Source organism: Daucus carota, chromosome 5 (genome assembly GCF_001625215.2).
Source record: "Daucus carota subsp. sativus chromosome 5, DH1 v3.0, whole genome shotgun sequence".
NCBI classification, from domain to species: domain Eukaryota; kingdom Viridiplantae; phylum Streptophyta; class Magnoliopsida; order Apiales; family Apiaceae; genus Daucus; species Daucus carota.
Window position 1 is genome coordinate 35,875,592 of NC_030385.2, and position 19,469 is coordinate 35,895,060.

The 19,469-nt window shown below is 35.0% G+C and overlaps 4 protein-coding genes across 7 annotated transcripts; 3 read left to right on the forward strand and 1 right to left on the reverse strand.

Annotated features, from left to right (window-relative positions):
• Positions 1-682: 682 nt before the first annotated feature.
• On the forward strand, positions 683-8,657 carry LOC108223833 (putative lysine-specific demethylase JMJ16). Of its 3 annotated transcripts, none has more exons than XM_017398267.2 (9): positions 683-825; positions 2,337-2,629; positions 3,551-3,610; positions 3,746-3,823; positions 3,936-4,457; positions 4,581-4,805; positions 5,485-5,643; positions 6,266-6,637; positions 7,769-8,657. In XM_017398267.2, the coding sequence occupies exons 2-9, from the start codon at positions 2,348-2,350 to the stop codon at positions 8,540-8,542; spliced, it is 2,472 nt and encodes an 823-aa protein (XP_017253756.1). In that variant the 5' UTR covers positions 683-825; positions 2,337-2,347; the 3' UTR covers positions 8,543-8,657. The 3 variants fall into 3 exon arrangements, with proteins under 3 accessions (XP_017253756.1, XP_017253757.1, XP_017253754.1); XM_017398268.2 differs by having other exon boundaries at positions 692-821; XM_017398265.2 differs by lacking the exon at positions 683-825 and adding an exon at positions 834-961.
• A 267-nt stretch (positions 8,658-8,924) lies between these two features.
• On the forward strand, positions 8,925-12,122 carry LOC108223519 (uncharacterized). 2 transcript variants are annotated; one of them, XM_017397824.2, is made up of 5 exons: positions 8,925-9,325; positions 9,447-10,162; positions 10,513-10,621; positions 10,695-10,921; positions 11,095-12,122. In XM_017397824.2, exons 2-5 carry the CDS (start codon positions 9,452-9,454, stop codon positions 11,974-11,976), a joined length of 1,929 nt encoding a protein of 642 aa, XP_017253313.1. In that variant the 5' UTR covers positions 8,925-9,325; positions 9,447-9,451; the 3' UTR covers positions 11,977-12,122. The 2 variants fall into 2 exon arrangements, with proteins under 2 accessions (XP_017253313.1, XP_017253312.1); XM_017397823.2 differs by having other exon boundaries at positions 8,989-9,325; positions 9,444-10,162.
• Positions 12,123-12,254: 132 nt separating this feature from the next.
• On the reverse strand, positions 12,255-14,346 carry LOC108223520 (H/ACA ribonucleoprotein complex subunit 3-like protein). The gene is made up of 4 exons (XM_017397825.2): positions 14,211-14,346; positions 14,037-14,097; positions 13,407-13,449; positions 12,255-12,522 (listed from the first exon to the last, which is right to left on the reverse strand). Exons 2-4 carry the CDS (start codon positions 14,088-14,090, stop codon positions 12,425-12,427), a joined length of 195 nt encoding a protein of 64 aa, XP_017253314.1. The 5' UTR covers positions 14,091-14,097; positions 14,211-14,346; the 3' UTR covers positions 12,255-12,424.
• A 1,383-nt stretch (positions 14,347-15,729) lies between these two features.
• LOC108222709 (uncharacterized protein At1g03900) lies at positions 15,730-19,112 on the forward strand. Its single transcript, XM_017396594.2, has 3 exons — positions 15,730-16,377; positions 17,959-18,246; positions 18,679-19,112. The coding sequence occupies exons 1-3, from the start codon at positions 15,892-15,894 to the stop codon at positions 18,742-18,744; spliced, it is 840 nt and encodes a 279-aa protein (XP_017252083.1). The 5' UTR covers positions 15,730-15,891; the 3' UTR covers positions 18,745-19,112.
• The last annotated feature ends 357 nt before the right edge of the window (positions 19,113-19,469 follow it).

Sequence of the window (19,469 nt, forward strand, 5' to 3'; positions counted from 1 at the left end):
CTATTTCAATATAAACACGAACCATTACATAACATTTTCTAACTCTAATCTTACACTTTATTATTGTCAAAAAAACCAAAATTACAAAATTAAGTTGAAATTCGATTGATTAGATTACTGAATCTTTCAAAGGTATTACACGATCGACTGTATTTATTAGAGTTTGTCCATTTTTAAATAATCGGGAGAAAATATAGTCAATTGAATAATATAATTTAATTAAAATTCAATCCACTAATACTAAAATACTAATAAAATGATATTAAAAATTAAATTTTAAATAATAAATTACGAACTATATACCCGCCCGTGCTTCGCACGGGTTAAAGGCTAGTATTATTAAAATAGTAACCTTTTCCAATAAAAATTGATTTTTTAATAATTACTCCCTCTGTTTTGGTTTCAAAAATAATTACTCCCTCTGTTTCAAAATACATGTCCACTTGAAAAAAAGTTTTGTTTCAAAATACTTGTCCACTTCAACTTTCAATGTAAATTTATATTTCCAAAATCAACTCTTCTCCACATATTTCAAATTTATATTTCTAAGATCAACCCTATACCACATATTAAGTTCAATTAATGACTTATTACATCTTTTTTTTTTCAACATCCACTTTTATTAAATTATGTGATTTTTTGAAAATGAACATATAATTTGAAAAGGAGGGAGTAATTAATTAATTTAGAGAAGACCTCGATCGCCAGAATTATGTATGTTGGCCGTTTGGACTGTTCGGACTGGACACAACTCACAGGACAGAACACAAGCTCCGTGGTTAGACAGTTCGAACATTAGCTGACGTCACACTGCTCATACCGTATGTAAGCTCCCCAATATGTACATCTTATTACATGACTCATGGGTTTCATATTTTGCTTGCAAGTTTGAGTTTTTTTTTTTTTTTTGTCAAATTAAAGATTTTTTTCCCCGTTCTTGAAGAAAAGCAGGCTGATACTAGTATGTTTCTTCACAAATCTATATGGTTTATGTCTAATTCATCATTTCTTAACTTGTATACCTTAAAGTTGTAATCTTGATGCATGCCCATCTTCTCATATACCTTAATTTGAATTAGTTTATGTTTCTTGATTAGTTGATTGAGGTGTTTTAATTTTGATTTTTTGCGTTCCAGAGGTAAGAGGTGTGTTTAGTTCTTTGCTTTGCCTATTAATGCTAAATTGTATATATTGTTTAGGGCTTCATAAAAACCTAAATATGGCATCTTGGATATCTCTCACCATAAAATGGATTTTCGACAAAGGGATTGAAGTACTAAATGAATGGCATGTTCAATGTGATACCTATTGCTCCTTGTTCACATAATCATTCACCACCGCCATTTTTTTGAAGTACCAAAACTAAGCCAAATATAACCCTATCCTACTCATAGAGCAGAGTACGGTCCCAAAGGTTAAAATGTCCATAGATTTTATTTTATGAGGAAAAAAGATGTTTCCTTAAAGAGACTGTTCTTCTGAAGCATAGAGTGAATAAAAATTAAATGCGATCCTAGGTTGGAAAGGGTCTAGAAGATTAAGATTCCCCTTAAAAGGTGAAAGCAACTGAGTTTGTGTTTACATACTTGATTAGTTTTAGATTCCCCTTGAAAGGTGAAAGCAACTGAGTTTATGTGTTTACATACTTGATTAGTTTACTACATCCTGCATGTTCACTAGCATGGAATTGGTGCATGCTACTAAATGGACAACAAAAAGTTATATTCCTTATCAGTAAGCGTTATTAATTATTCAAATGTTCTAGTAGTTGTTGAAAAACCTTGTTCATATCACTACTTGATAAGATTTTTTTACCAAAAAGATTGAAGTACTAAACGATCAGCACGCCAATGGCATCCCCGTCGCTTTAGAGAAATCGTCTCTGCTGTCTGATAATTCAGTAACTTATAGGCAATAGCTTCTCTGCTTGTCCTTGTTTACTTAACTATTCACCACCAGATTTTTTCTTTAAAGTACCAAAACCAAACCAAAGATACCCTGTCCCACTCAGAGAACAGAGTACGGTCTGCGAGGTTAAGTGTATAAGAATAACTGCAATTCTAGCTTGGGAAGGTTCTAGAAGATTAAGATGCCTTTTTAAGATGAAAGCAACTGATTTTATGTTTCACATACTTGATTAGTTTGCTACTTTGCTTTATGTTCACTAGCATGGTATTGGTCCATGCTTTCAGATGAATGACAATATATTTTAATTTCTTTTCAGTAAGCAATATTAATAAATTAAATATTCTAGTAGTTGTCGAAATACTTGTTCTTATTACTACTAGTAGCCTAACAGCTGGTATTATGCATATTTATTTTCATGATACTTGCAGGCTTCGAACCCATGGAAAATCCTAGCATAAATGACACTGTGGAAAAGCAATCTGTTCCACCAGGATTTGTATCACTTACATCCTTTACGCTTAAAAGATTAAGGGATAATCAAGACTCTTATAGTCCTAAACATGATGGGATTGAACACCATCAGAAAACCACATCAACTGGCACTGCCTCAGATATCATAGAAACCCCAAAGTACAAAAAAAATCCTGGGGCTAGACCATGGATACTTTACAATCAACCTAGTCATGATGTTGAAGAATTTGAATCAGAACAAATTCCGACGGTGAGTCCCTTTTTGTTTATGTTTCCTCAAATCTGTTAATCCGTGGAAAGGGTATCATCTGTGTCTTTATTAAATGCTTAGTAACACTTTTTTTGAACTGCTTGACACGCATTTTAAGGTGCATACAAAGTATAGGTTTACAATTTTTTTTTTAAATTTCTTGTTCTGGATAAAAATTTAAACATTAAACTTTTATTCAGGAGAAAAAATTTTTTAAAAAATATATTTTATGAGAGCCTTAAAATGTGTGCCGAATCCCCGTCCCCCAATGTTAAGAATTAAGGCGGGCGGAGGGAGTACATGTTAAGTAAAGATAGCTTTTCGTACTGGACTTAGGCTGCTAGAGTTTTAATGGCTGTCCTTTCATATACAATTATTACATAAAAGAGATATATAACTTTTTGTTCTGTTTTGTTGAAAGTTTTGGTCATAATTTCTGTGTTTTTTGTAATGCTTATATAATGAAGAGTTCATGCACTACATACTAATCTACCTGTCTTCCTGCCTTAGGTTCTGTCATGGATTTATTGTTTCTTTTAGTTTTTACCATATTGTTTTTTTTGTTAATGCATTGAGTAGGAAAATAAAAGCTCCATGAATTAGCCTTACGGTTCCTGTCTGCCCGCTAGCCCCTTACTCAGGGATGGAAGTAAATGTCTGGAAATCATTTAAAATAACTATAACAAGTTATGAGTCTTTACCCATTTGTTTTAAATCTTTGCCTTTTATTGGCAGAAAAACATATCTATCAACAAAGAGTATGATGTCTCCACCATATGTTTGACGGGAATGATAGATCCTTTTATGTGCACAACTGGCAAAAGAATAAGCTTATTTGTTTTGCAAAATATACCATGTATGAACAATATTTTATTGTAAATAAAATACGGTGTTCTTATTACAGCCTTTATTTGGTTGCAGAACCATGAGTCTAATCCTTCTCTGCCCAAAGGGGTACTACGTTGTGGGGATTGCTTGAAGGTAAATTGTATTGCAGGAAGTTTCTTATATCCCTTGCATTCATTATTTTTCAGTCGATATTCCATTTTAAGGGAAATTTCATGTACATTATTTTATTTCAGTTCTATCAGTAATTGCTCAGTGAAAATTGAATAGGTCACTGCTAGTTGGCTGCCAGAAGCAGCACGGATACCTGTACTTAAGGAGGCTTCTGTCTTTCGTCCAACTGAAGAGGTAATCGCAAGATCTGTATATCCCTCATTTTTATTTGATCAATCAGTTATCAGTGTTCAGGTTTTGTGGCTGCCTCACTTGTATGCATCTTTATTTCTTATTTAAATCTCAGGAGTTTAAAGATACACTTAAGTATGTAGCTAAGATACGTCCTAAAGCTGAGATATATGGGATCTGCCGCATTGTTCCTCCCCCATCATGGAAACCACCAGAACTTCTCAAAGCAAAGAAAAAATGGGTAACTGAAAAATTCAGCACCTATATTCAAGAAGTTGATGAACTTAAGGATCGTTGTTCCAAGAGTAGACTTCAGAAAATTTCTTCTGACCTGAAAAGTAAAACAAGAACAGCTTTGAGGAAGGGTATGGAATATTCTGTTGGCGGATGTGATGGAGGCACTGATGAGTTTGAATGTTCTGATGAAGGCTTTGAATTTGATCGTGGTCCAAATTTAACTCTGGAGAATTTTAAGAGATATGCGGATCATTTTAAAGAGCATTACTTTTGCAAGAAACACAAAGCTCCGGATGTGGATGCTGATTTGACTTTGTTACCGGCGGAATATACACCTGAAGTGAAGGACATTGAAGGTGAATATTGGCGGATAATTGAAAATCCAACTGCAAAAATTGAGGTATGCAAGAAAACACAGCATGATGATTTTTGAGTGATTATTAGAAGCCGTATACATTTTTGAGTTGTGTGTAGTTCAATATTTTTGTACCAATGCACCTTTTAAGCTCGCCTTGTTTGTTAGGTGCTTTGCTGTACTGACTTGGATAGTAGAACATTCGGTAGTGGCTTCCCTTTGTCATCAAACCCCATCGAGACAAAAATTCATCTTAAATATATCGAATCAGGCTGGAATTTGAATAATACTGCAAAGCTGCCGGGTTCCCTTCTAGCTTTTGAAAATCATAACACTTCTGCTACTTTAGTCCCTCGACTACATTTCGGAATGTGTTTGTCATCTCATTGTTGGGTAAGATGCAAATTTTTTACAATGTGTTCCTTCATGATCAGTCACATTTGTTTATTTACCTAATTAGTAAACGGGTTTTATATCAAAGTGGTCACCATTCTCGTCGAAATATCTCACCTAGCTACCCGATGTCCACCGGGACTCATTTAAAGTACTCAAATCACTAGATACATCACTCTGTTAAGTTTTTGATTAAAATTAATAGAATTAAAGATGTTTTGTTTAATAGATTAGTTTTAGACATAGGCAATTGGGGTTTCAGGGTTGATCACCAAAACTCAAGTACTACAAGAACAAATTAAGGTTGAAGGTGTTAAGAGAAGATTAAAGAAAACATATAATCTATGTGCATATATGTGTTTTAAATTTGTCTGTGCATGTATAATTGTGATTTATTTTTATTATATGAGCCACATGTAGTACACATCATCTTCTGACTATGATTCTGTTAAGTTTTCTATCAATAAAATTTCTAAATTTAACCTGTTGATACCTATAATGATTTGAGTGTTTATATGAGTCCCTGTGGGGATCGTGTAGCTAGGTTAGATATTTTAACGAGTACGATGGCCACTGTGATATAAAACCTATTAGTAAACAAAGTTTAAATTAGTCATCAAACTGTTGTTAATGTTGGTGTGGTATATATTTGATTAATTTGTCTACTTTTGAAGAGCAGAAAGTTGAAGAGCATCATTTATACTCACTATTGTACATGCACTTTGGTGCTCCAAAAATATGGTACGGAATACCAGCGAGATATTTATTTAAGTTCGAGGCAGCACTGAAAAGGAAATATCCACATTTATTGCAATATCCTGAATTACACCATAAGCTGGTGAGTGATGAGATGCATGCTTCTTTACTATATTTCAAAGCAAGAGGTGTGTCAGTTGCTAAAACCTATGGTAATCTGTTTCTGTTAGCTGCTGCATGTGTTTGTGCATTTCAATGCGTTCAAAACCAGTTAACGCTTTGGTGGTTTAAGTTTTTTATTCGTTACATACAAAATATGCTGCTACCTCTTTTCCTTCTCCGCATTGAATATGTTGACCAGGTCATGTTTTCCAGGACATACTTCTTTAGCTATTTTAATTAGGCGACTGAATTTTTATGCATCAATACTTGGTTATTAATGCAGCAAGTAGGGGAAAACAAATGTAATCGGCATATGCCAGTTATATATCCTACAATGATTTTGTTCCTTCTATCATTCTATGCACACTAATATTAATAGAATTGAACGCAATAGATTTCTTTCAGGAGATACCATGTATGGTTAATCATGAAGCACTAACAAATTGCACATGGTCATATTAACTTGTATAGTTAAATGGTAATGGGTATGTCCCATTAATAATATTATCGAACTTAGATGGTTGAATCTGTGAAATTCACTAGTGAGGTTCTCTATTGCCATATATCGAGATAAGTAATGAATCTTTAGAACCTTCATGCAGGCCATTCAGCTGTCCCTCTCTGAATTGGAGTCTGAGGGTATACCTGTCTATCGCTGCGTGCAGCTACCAAGGGAATTTTTGCTCATCTTTCCGGGGGCATACTATTCAGGAATCGATAGTGGCTTTAATTGTTCCGAGGCAGTGAACTTTGCTCCCTTTGACTGGTTACCTTATGGGCAAAATATTGTGGAATTGTACAGTGAAAGGAGTAGGAAGACATCAGTTTCCCATGATAAATTGTTGCTGTGTTCTGCCATTAAAGCCGTGAAGGCTCTGTGGAAGCTTACTATGAAAAATAAAAAGAACTCGGCACATATTTTGCGATGGACTAGGGTCTGTGGGAAGGATGGAATACTTACAAAAGCATTCAAGGTAGAATCCAGTATCAACTCTATACTTATGCGCTTTTCACATTGTTGATACAGAAAATCTATGGTGATATATATTATATATTTTAGTAGTTCTATTTTTTAAGTTCTAAACATGTGAATCACCAGCAGGCATCAACTATGAAAACTGGACCAGCTTTAGAATTTTCAGGACAAATAATAAATACTAACAAATAGTGAAGTACCTTGTTGTGCTTTTCCAAGTAGTAAAAACCATATCAACTACTCCCTCCGTCCCTTTTTGAGTGTCCACTTTTGACTTTCATGTTCAAATTGAAATTGACCATTTTTTTACCATAGATTAAGGACATTTCTTTTATTATTTTAAAAAACTGAAAATTGTATTTTAAAATAGATTGTATGTACCTTATAATGATATAATTTTTTTTATTTATAATGATGTAAATTTTTAAATTTTTTCGATTATATAATATATATAAGGTTCAGTCAAACTTTGGTCAATTTGAACATTGAAAGTCAAAACGGGACAACTAAAAACAGATGGAGGGAGTAATAATTATTGAGTAATTTTAGAGTCTGACATCTGCTTAGATATTCCTCAAGCAATTGTACATGTGTAGCTCTGTTACACTGATAGATATTGAATCATATTTTTCATTGTGATGATGGGTTTTTTTTATTAATTTTTTCCCTAAAAAATTGGAGTTCCTTTTTTTTTTTCCCCTTAAATAATAGCATGGAAAGTGTTGGGCATGCTATATTTCGACAGAAATTGAGCCAACACTCTTACCTTTTTCTTCCGCTACCAACTGTTATTAGCAAATCTATTTCGGCCATTAGCTTAGTCTGTTTCTCTGCAATCGACTTAAATTTCACGACATTCAGATTCCCCCAAAAGATGTCCCACTATAACTAAGAGCCCGCAATTTTTTTGTGGCAAGTTGCGTCTCATATTACTCACTAAACTGTCCCTGAAGCAGCCTGCCTAGTCTACATAGTTTTGTTTACTTTTTTCGTATATCTTTGCTATTTATGCATTCGGTTTCTGTAGTCAGGTTGTTCTTAAAGTTTACAAATCTACTGATCATTAATCTTTTTCTATAAAGACATTTATCAAAATTCGAAAAGCTTGACATGTTTTTTCTTCTCTTAGTCACGTCTTAGGCAGGAATGCAGGAGAAGGGAGTATTTTTGCAATTCCTCGCCGTTCCAAGAGATGGAGAAGGATTTTGACTCCACCATTAAAAGGGAGTGCATCATATGTCTGTATGATTTACACCTCTCTGCTGCAAGTTGTCCATGCTCGCCAGGAAAGTATACTTGTTTGCAACATGCAAAGCAGCTTTGTTCTTGTTCTTGGAGTGATCGAGTTTTTTATTGTCGGTATAAGATTCATGACTTGATCCTTCTTGGTGATGCTTTGGAAGGAAGAGCAGGTGCAGTTTATAAATGGGCTTCAGAAAATCTGAAAATGCATATTGATTCCGGTGTTCCATATGATGGCTCACCAAGAGCATCAGTACTTGACAACTTTGTAAAAGCCAAGCACACAGAACCAAAAGAACACAATTCATCTGCAGGACCAGCCTCAGATAAGCTGAAAGGAGGAGGAAATATAACTTCAGGTACAATAACTTCTAAAAGTGCAATGAATGTCACGTCTCCTCTCCAGCAAACATTACCATCTACTATTTCATTAAACAACTCCGGTGCAGTGCATGCCTCAAAAACAGTGGATCCTAAAATTTCTTCCAAAGGTAAAGAACCGTTCCTTTCTACCTCAGTGGATAATCCCCATGCTGTCATAGGACTAACAAGTTCGGCACAAACTCCATTGAGCCAAATATTTCGGAACAAACAGGTAGCAGAACAGTCTCCGTCACCTTATCAGAATAACGTTATTGTTCTCAGTGATGATGAAGACTAAAGTATCGAAAAAATCTTGGTAACCGTTTGTGTTGTAGTTTATTTTTGATTATGACACTGTAATTATAGACGGATCTAGTGGTATGTATATATCTTCAGAAATTATTTTGTCTTCACCATTTTTAATTATTAGTTTCCTGGTGAATCTGTATATATCGTAATGCTTACCAAAATAGTGAAAATTTTTGCGCAATTTTCTTTATTTTAAAATCGGATTTTCTAATGTGTGACAATCACTTTTTGAATAGGTGGATAACTTCTATTGGCTAAAACTCATTAATAATCATGGCCCCTGTACATGCACAAAAATCATGACCAGTAAAAACTCTCCACCTCAACAAAACTTTAAACAACAACATGATGAAAGATTTGGGAAATTACAGGGAAGCAGAGTAATCCCAAACTCTCTTACAGAGAAAATGAGCATCCCAGGAGACTTAACAGGAGGTCCTTGTTAAAGTGAAGTCTTCTTTCTTTATAGTACTTCCCTCCCTTTTTCCATATCAATAATTCACATATATGAATACTCTCCGGTCTCCACCAAGTCCTCTTTCTTACTTTAGTTCTCTTTCCCTTTTCCATGCGATCACTGATCCATTAACAACATTCATATGATCACGAAACAAGTTGCTTAGAGTGAAGTATACAACATTCGATTAATTACGAAACCAAGTTGCTACCTCTTGAGCTTATGCAGAAACACACGTGTATGTGTTAGTATTTAAATTTCTGTACTCGGCCTCGATCATACCTGGAATTTCCGATCCATCTCTATTCTTCACCTGTAAGTTTTCTATCTATCTGTTAAATATTTATCCCCGTTGAATATAAGTATTTAATCTCAGACATATGCGCTTATCAGTCACTATCTTTCTAAAATCTCGATCATATTTGGCACACAGCAGTGAAAATGTTGTCCTTTTGGCGCTCTGTGCTTTGTTGCGATGATGAACAGAACACTAGAGAGGCAAACTCTGAGATTTACCATGATAGAAGTTCTTCTCAGTCTAATAAGTATCATGTAATTACTGATACTTATGGTACATTTTCAAGAAACATTTTATTTCTACCTAATGCACAAACTGCTTCAAGAATTAAGTCTCAAGATTATCCCAATTCTTTCAAGTTTCCACAAAAACCAAACATTCCCTCTGCTTACAATCAACCAAAACAGATCCTGCCAAGAATTAATGTCAACGTTTTTTCGGGAGTTAATCAGGAAAAAACAGCAAATATACCCACTGCAACAAATACTAATGTTGGCCCAAAATCAATAAGTTCCTCTTCCTATCTTCTGTTGCCAAATCCGCCATCCCCTAAGTTAGGTTCATCGTTTTCCTCGTCAGCTTCTTTCCCTGTTGGTGCATTCTCGGGTTCCCTAAAATCTCCTTCAGTGTTCACGAAGCCTATTCTAGCTTGTGCTTCAACCTCGACATTAAATCAGACAAGGAGTGGATATAATGTTGTGGAGAAGAGTTCAACTCCTAATGTGATTCCAGAATACATCAAAGGTTTGATCACGAAAGATATTATACCGGGAGTTTTGCAGTTACCTTTGTCTCCACAAGCTTACAAGGATTACTTGGCGCCACAACATTATGCTGAGGGCTATCACCTTGAGGTACTTACTTTAAACTTCAATTAAAGTGTGCTCCTTGCTAATATGTTATGAATACACATAAATTAATTTTGAGTCACATAGCTTCTCGTGTTGCTCAAGTAAAAAACTTAAAAGTAATTTTTTCTTCTTTTATTTGGTATTTTTTTTTAGTTAATTGCTTGATCTACTCCTTAAGGTGTTGTTTTGTACATTTAAACCTTCATGAGGCTTCACAGATGGATTTAATGTACTTACATTGTAGGGTCTTTCTATATGTATACTCATGTTTTTAATACAAAATGAGAAGTATGTTCCAAGCATTTCAACTGTATGGTATGGATCCCTGATCCAGAACATGTCAATGATTACAGGCATGGCACCATAGCCGCAAACCAGGATCCTCTACAATTACTGAAGCCTGTCAGTATTCTGAACAGCAGGCAGATGTTTCTGCTGTGCTTCCTAACTCAAGTACCAAAGGTAATTAAATTAAAATAAAGCCTATAGATTATAAGATGTGTGTTTTGAGGTTCACTAACTAATCTAGTGGCAGATAAATCGTCGGAACATTTACAACAATCCACCTCCAAACGTAAACAAAAGCGGAAAATCAAACTGGTCAGTGACCAAAAACTGAAAATTGCTGAGGCTGAAAGTTGTTCATTATGCAAAACTTTGCAAAAGGGGAATGACTCCCCACAGATATCACGTAAGCCTCCTACGACTCTGCCAACCAAAGATGTGAACGTTGAGTTTGATGGATCCCCTGGACAATCTACGGTAAGACCTACTTTTGAACTTCCCTCGGGAACTTTATTATTCCTAAGTGTTCTGTTGTTGTTGCTTTCATAAATCCTTTGAAGTTTCGGGAGTACAGAGTCTACTCTTTACAGTACCCCCACGCGCACACATAATCACCTCATCATAATCTAACACTCTAAGAAAAAACACAGGTTCCTGCTAAAAGAAGTTTGGCGGACTATCTGCATGAGTCTGGGCCAAGGCTCGTTAGTCTATATGGGAGTACAGAATTGTACCCCACAGACGAAGCAAGATGCATTATACAGGGCATGGTTAGAGCTATCCTAAACCTCAAAAAAGACGGAAAGAACCACAACTATCTTGGGCATCCTGAAAACCTTATATTAGGGGATAATGTTTGTCATCCTTATTCTAATTATGTCCGGGATTTAGCAACTGAGCATGTTATAAGAAACAGAAAGATATTAGAGCAGGCTGGGCAGGACTTTGCTAGCAGCACCGAGGTAACCTTAGAGAAAAACAGGGTGGACGTGAAGAGTGATGACCTTGGAGCGCTAAAGTATCTGATTTTTGCTGTTATTCTGGTTCTGGACGATGACAAGAAGCCACCACTGCCTGCTGAGTGGAGATCTTTTAAGAAGTTATTTTCGAATACTAACCTGGATTACGCTGTGCTGTCCTCCCATCCATGCCTTTGGGGGTATAAGAAGCGACTAGGATTTTATTTTGCTCTCGACAAGTGGTGCAATCCTTTTAAGTCTGAGAAAATGGTTATAGATTTAGTAGTTGATAATCTGAGTTCTATGCACATATTCAGGACTAACTGGGTGAAGAGAATTAAGAAAGATAGCCATTTGCTGAAGTTTACAGGCAGGATGACACGTCATAGACAACGTAAAGTCTATGGGTTAATCAGGTTCTTCCGCAACCTGGTGGAACATTGTCCAGATAAAGCACCAGCTTCAAGTCCATACAGAAAGGAACGATATCTGGATTACATGCTAAGGAGGATGTATCCTAACCTGCTGGAAGAATTACACCAGAGATTGCTACTTGCAGGCTTTAATTACTAAGTTTTTGTTTCTAAACAAACTTGTGAAGTCTGGATTATGTTTATTTCATCATTATAAAATGATGATGTATGTCTTGTATATGCATATATAAATGCTTGTACACACGTATATAATAACTTGAAATGCTGGTCTTTTGATTTTTTGCATGAGAAAAAAAAATGTTCCATTATTCATTAGGACAATGCAGAAGTCAAGAGAAACTCTTTGGGACCGTGTTTAAATAGTTGAATGCCTGTATAAAATGGACAGGAGTATTATTTAAAATGAAAAAGATGAACTAGCAAGCAAGCCTTCCAACTTTTATAAAACTAGCTTCACTGAAGCTCAACATTTGGCCAGTGGCCCAAATTCATTTAGATACCGTCAGTAGTTCTACAACTGAAGCATAAGCAGGATGGCTACAGATACATTGTTACACGTTAATGCCAATGCAAAGCAAGTGATATTTTTAGTATTTTGGTGCAGGCTTCTGGGTAGGCAACAATCCAAATCTCTTCTTCAAAAGAATTCTCTGTCTTGAGTATTTGTCATCTGGGGAAAAGCGAGCTGCAAAAACACATGCAGTGGTCAATACAACAGCCTACATTTGTATATTGATAAGGTTCTCAGTATTTAAAAATTCAGAACTGTTCAGTTATTCAGCCTCTAAGAAGCATCCTACTCTTACAATGTTTAAACAGAACAGTGTCCATATGTTAATATCACTGTATGCCGATGAGGAAGTGGTACGGGTTGCTATATCCCTGTAACGGTAGTGCAAGCTCTGTTGCCGTCAAACAATGTTAACAATTACAATCTTCTTTTAAACCCTAACTGCAAGTCATTTCTATGTATACAAACTACAGGAAAAATGCTAGGAGTTGGCCAAGAATCTTACAGACCCTATTAAGGATAAATTGGTTAACTGAGTTAACTTCCGGTATCGCAAATTTTTTGTACTTCAATAAATTAATTTCTGTGACAGGTTTGAGCAAGTAGATAATAGATATTATAGCACTGGAAATTTACAGTTCTATTTCAAAATCGATAATATTTCTTTTGCAGTTAGGAAAATTATTATACCACTTGCATATATACCATACTTTAAAAAAAGTACTTAAAAATAACTTTTAACGTGATGATATAATAAACTAGTATAGAAGCCCCATTTGCTAGACCCATTTTCCATGGCACCTTGTCCTGTTAACTAAGGATATCGCCTAAATTCTCAACTATTGTAATGGTTGTCTCAGTGTCTCAGTGCTCGATGACTTACTAGCCGAGCAGTCACAGTCTAGTTTGGTTGAGTTGCTAATTGGTGGATTTCATCCGACCAAATACTTATCTCTATTCTAAGATGGGACAGTATTAATTTCCTCATACCCCCTCCCCCAAACAACACTCCAGTACATTGAATACACCAAATATACTTCAAATTTTCATGACATTACCTGGATGAGCAGATTCTGTGGGCAACCCAAGTGGATTTTCTTTCTGTGTCATTAAAAATTAGCAAAAAAGTCAGAGGGAGTAGAACATAATTAAACAGTAAAATTAAACTTTCATTGTCATAATATTAAGCATTTATGCACCAATACAAACTTTGTACGAAATAATCCTCGAGCAGCTCATATGACAAATCAAGATAATCTTCCAAATTGCATTTAACCGCACAGACAAACATAATTTTCAGCCTGCAACACCGAACCCCAACCCAAAAACACGTAATTTATAAAGCAACAAAAAAAATGAAATCCTCCAAAAGCAACATCACAGCCTCACAGGACGATAGAACATAATCAAGCGGAATTTAAACTAACTCACAGGGCAGGGGCAGCTATAATTAAACACTTTCACCATATGATATCTCCATGTAAAATAACTATAGAATACAAAAATCTTTAAATACCCAGCACATGTAACAACACAAAATAAAGCATGAAATTTGCCACAAAATAAGATTAGTACTTAAATATGCAAGAATCAAATTTAATTATAAACCCAAAAAAAATAACAACCCAATTAGCAATTTAACTGAATAAAACAAGATTTGCGGTAATTAAGGTGAGCAAGAACCAAACCCTGGTAGTGTAAACTTTGTCACCATTGTCATTGATATAGAACTGAAGATACATTTTTTACCTGCACAAACAAACAATTCGAGATCAGATTTTTGCACATATAGCAATCTTTTGCATACGAGTAGGTAATAAATTGTGGTTTGATGGAAAATAATTGAGGAGAAGATGCGTTACCAGAAGACAGTACAGCAGCACTCTAGAGCAGTTTGAATGGAAATTTCTAGGGTTTTAGAACTAGCTGAGTGGTTTAGGGTTTATACCTGTTTTTTATATGGGCCTTTTTGTTCGTTCTGATGGGCCTTTTTAAAGAATTGATCCATCTATTCAATTGTGATGGTTTCGACTTTCGGTCAAGAGCATCCGGCTTATTCTGACGGACAAACACGTTCTTGACTTTTTATTTTTAAAAAAAAAAAAGAAAATACCATCTCCTGCAAAATAAAATTTATATAGAAAGAAATTTATTATCTAAGCAAGTGACATGTCCCCGGAAATTAACATGATTAAACTTATATCCGTCTTTTTTAATTACAATCTAAATTGTCAATTATCTTATATTATCTGAAAAATAGTATTATATATTTTATTTTTGTCAATTACCCTAATACTGAATATAGTTAAACTCATATGCAAAACGGCCACAATACATGAAATCAAGAAAATAAAAAAGAACCTAACAAAAAACTAAAAAATAAGAAAGAAATCCATCAACATAATATTCTAACACTTAAATAATTATAATCCCAACAAAATTCCATAAAAAATTTATTTGACTAGAAATCAAATAAAATTATCTAAAATGATTATATTTTAAATCGTTTTTATCGATAAATACTTTCATTTTTTCCCTTCCTTCGAAAATAATTTAAATATAATATTATTTTAATAATATGACGCAATTATAAAATATGTTGTTAGAATTAGCGTGCCCTAAATCATTTGAATACTCTTTTTAATATATTTATAATAACATTGTTACACTTGTTTTTTCTCAATTTCGTGCAAATGCATATGATAATATAGTTTTTACCTTTCCGGCAACATCTTAAAATAAGATGACTATTTTTTTATCAGGATCATATGTGTGAAAATAAAAATAAAAATGGTCTCAAAATGTCCAATTACTCGTTTATCGTTGAGAAGATCATCTTTAAAACTAATTAAAAGAGGTTAAATATTATAACAAATTATCCATGATATGATATGAAGCGGGGCAAGATTAGATAGGCGGTGTTTGGCTACGGCTTAAAAGCCGACTTCTGGATTTATAAACTAAAAGAACTTATTTCGTACCGTGTAATAAGTCAAGAAGCACTTATAAAAAGCTGAGAATACAGAATACTAGCTTTTGTTTCATGACTTCTGCTTCTTTCCCAAACACTTTAATCACTTATAAGTTTTAACTTGCTTCTAACTAATATTTCACTTCTTTACTTTAAGGTTAAGCAAGAAACACTATTTTAAATTCACCCAAACGGTCACATAGTACATGGAACATGAAAAATACACATGAACATTTAATACCGATCATTTTGAATTTTTAATATCGCGTTTGGATTTATCGCTCACAAGCACACGGACTTGGCACAAATGGAACACCGGCGGAACCGGAGTACTACAGTAAAACAGTAAAAAAGGTAACTTTAACTCCGGTCATTTCTGACTTGTGAGTAGTTGCACAGTTTTGACATCTAACGAAACACGCTTTCAAACCACGTCTCTTCTCTCTCTAGAAAACTCCATCTCTCTCCCTCTCTCTCTTAAATCTCACTCCACCACTTCACCTCTCTCTCTCATCTTAAATTTTACATCTTTACGCATCTCTCCCACCAAAGTCTCAATCTTTACCAAACCGATGTCGTTCGAAGAAGACGACGACTCATTCGAGCACACTCTCCTCGTAGTCCGCGAAGTCTCCGTCTTCAAAATCCCCCCTCGCTCCACCTCCGGCGGTTACAAGTGCGGCGAGTGGCTCCAGTCCGACAAGATCTGGTCCGGGCGCCTCCGCGTTGTCTCCTGCAAAGACCGCTGCGAGATCCGACTCGAGGATCCTAATTCCTCCGATCTTTTCGCCGCCTGTTTTATCGCGCCAGGTCAGCGAGAGAATGCTGTCGAATCGGTGCTTGATTCGTCCAGGTACTTCGTGTTGAAGATTGAGGATGGGACTGGGAAGCACGCGTTTATCGGGTTAGGGTTTGCGGAGCGAAATGAGGCGTTTGATTTTAATGTGGCGTTATCGGATCACGATAAGTATGTCAAGAGAGAGGGGGAGAAGGAGGTTGGAGAGAGTAGCAGCGATAATCATATCGATATTCACCCAGCGGTTAATCAGAGATTGAAGGTATTATTGTGCTTGTATGGTGCATTGATATACTGATGTGAAATTCTGTGCTGAAATTATCTGAATTTTGTGTTTTCAGTGAGAGTTGTAAATTGTGAAGTTGAGTTTGTTGTTTGGAGGATGTAATAGCTGGAGTAAGATGTTACATGTTAGTTATGTGTGTGTTGGGGGTTGTTACGTTAGGGTACATATATAGATTGAATTAGAGACTAGAGATATATATATTGGCTCGGTGATATACTAAATATATGTTATGGATTAAATGAAATTGGAAAGTGTAAGAAGTTGATTTTTTTTCAAGTTCTTTTACTGTTTGGTGTATATATATGTAGCTGGATTATGATGCCACGTATTACTTATGTTCTGTGTTTGTGTGATTTGTACAATGTACATAGAAGCAGATTCATTAGGAATGTTTATTGGCATGTCAATGGTGTTGGACTATCTGCAAAATGTGCAAGAATATACTTGTTGACAGAAAAAAGAGAAAGTTTAATTTAAATGTATCTTGGTGGTCACGTTTGCACGGTATGTTCCGACAGTATAGGCAACAAAGTGTTTATTTATCGTGACTAGATGGTGTAAGATTGGGAAGCTTTGTATTTTGTAACTCGTGTTTATTCTTTTGTTATGTGTGTCTGTCCGACTTGACCTGTCAATGAACACTTACTATTCTTTTCTTATGTATCTTTCTGTCTAACTTTACGAACAATGACCCTTCTTTTGTTATATTAGGGTACATATATAGATTGAATAAAATCGAGAAGTATTAAAAGTTGAGTTTTTTTTTTAAAAGTTCTTTTACTGTTTGGTGTATATATATGTAGCTGGATTATGATGCCACGTGTTACTTCTGTTCTGTGTTTGTGTAATCTGTACAATGTACGTAGAAGCAGATTTATTAAGAATGTTTAGTGGCATGTCAATGGTGTTGGACTATTTGTAAAATGTGCAAGAATATACTTGTTGAAAGAAAAAAGAGAGTTTAATTTAAATGTATCTTGGTAGTCACGTTTGCATGGTACGTTCCAACAGTATAGGCAACAAAGTGTTTATTAATCGTGACTAGATGGTGTAAGATTAGGAAGCTTTGGATTTTGTAACGTGTATTTATTTTTTTGTTATGTGTCTGTCTGACTTGACGTGTCAACAAACAATTACCATTCGTTTCTTATGTATCTTTGCGTCTAACTTTACGAACATTTACCATTGTTTTGTTATGTATATTGTGTGTGAATCTACACGTGTCAATGAATAATTACCGCTGCTTCAGTTTGCAGTGAGCAGTTTTAGTTTATCGTAATTTGTTTACTATTTTGTGGGCAAGTGTGTTTGGCGGTAAGATTCAGTAACTATACATCCAATTGCATGTAATTGTCTTTTAAGGGAAAAAGTAACTCTAGTGCTTACCACTTTAATATTTTATTCCAGATAGGACTCGAGTCAATTTCTTCCATTGATTTGTCATCTGCTAGAAGAGCATATATATATTTGTAACCATAAAAGAGCATTTGATGTAATCTGGTATGTGTGTGTACCCTTGTACTTTGCTCGTAAGTAACATAATTGGGGGAATTATAGGAGGGTGAAACCATCAGGATAAACGTGAAGAACAAACCATCCAGTGGAACTGGCATGCTTTCAGCTGCAGGTTTGTCCGGTGGAGTTTCTGCAGCTGGAAAACCAAAATTGCTTGCTCTTGTTCCTCCACCAAATGCTGCAGGAAAACTTAGAACTCCATTACCACCCCCACCAAATGATCCTGCTGCTGTTCGTATGACTTCTTCGAGTCCTGATGGTGCACTTAAAGGGCCCAAAGAAGCTAGTAGGCGTTCTGCTGATACCTTCGCGGATCTATCTCAACTTGAGGTACCCTTTTCTGTTTTATCTTTCTTAATTATTATCTACTAGGTTTATGAAACTTGCCTGCAAGACTCAAGTACAAGTCACGTCACTTTATAGACATTTCTGAATATTAGTTTTACATTACTGCTGTTATCAAATTTTGGCTTATTATGGATGTAGCTTTTGGTTTTGCAAACGTTGCGTTCTGCCGTTTTATACCTGCATCTTATTCGTGTTGGTTGTATGATTGTATCTCGCACATAGGTAGCAGCATGTGTGCATTTTATATTCCACATATCTTTAGTTCTTTGGTTTTACAATAATCAAATGTTTATATGTTTGCTAATAGTTCGAAGAACTTTATTGTTTTGTTATTAAGTGTCGGCTTATATATAAGGATATGTACATATGTTACCCACCCTCTTGCCTAAAGTTGGAAATTGATGGTTTCTGCAGAGAAATCTGCCGTCCACAACTGGATCATCAACTAAAAGCACTGGGGCTGGATGGGCAGCATTTTGATCCTGCAAGCGCTGAGAATTGAGATCTTTGTCCGACATTGTCTTAGGCAATTACTCCATTTTTGGAAAATAATTGTAACTTGTGAACATGTTCCATCACATCTTTTTTTTCTTTCTTTTACAATGTTTTTAAATTGTGCAATATATACAAGAAGATAGTCACCCCTTTTCCCGAATCTATGTTATAATGGATTCTTAAAATCTCATCCGTTGATCACACAAGTTATTATGATAGTTTAGTGCTTCTTGTTGTTATCATATCTATGATCATAATGTAAAGCTGGTGACTCCAGACATATAGTTTGGTGTCATATTGTAAACCTTGTGTTTCTTGAATGGAGATGGGTTACCCGTGTGTTCCGATGATAAGCATATACAGTACCGAAAGTTTGAAATTACGGTACTAAAATTAACGGAGGTGTATTTAATTAGGATTTTAAACAAATAAACAATAAACTAATTCTTTAATAATGAAATATAGCAGAATCTGAGAATCTAACCCGTGTATTTTAAGATAATTGAAATTTTATCAAAATTTATGATATTTTGAAATATTGTTCTTAAATCCTAAAGACTTTATATTAACTTTGTGACAACATATACCTACAATGCCTCCCTTCAGTTAAGGGGAAACAAGTTATAAAGAAAGGAAAACTATAACTACCATACTTGCAAATGGTAATCACATATCTGAAGATGTAAATTGTGATGAAAATCTATTTAAAC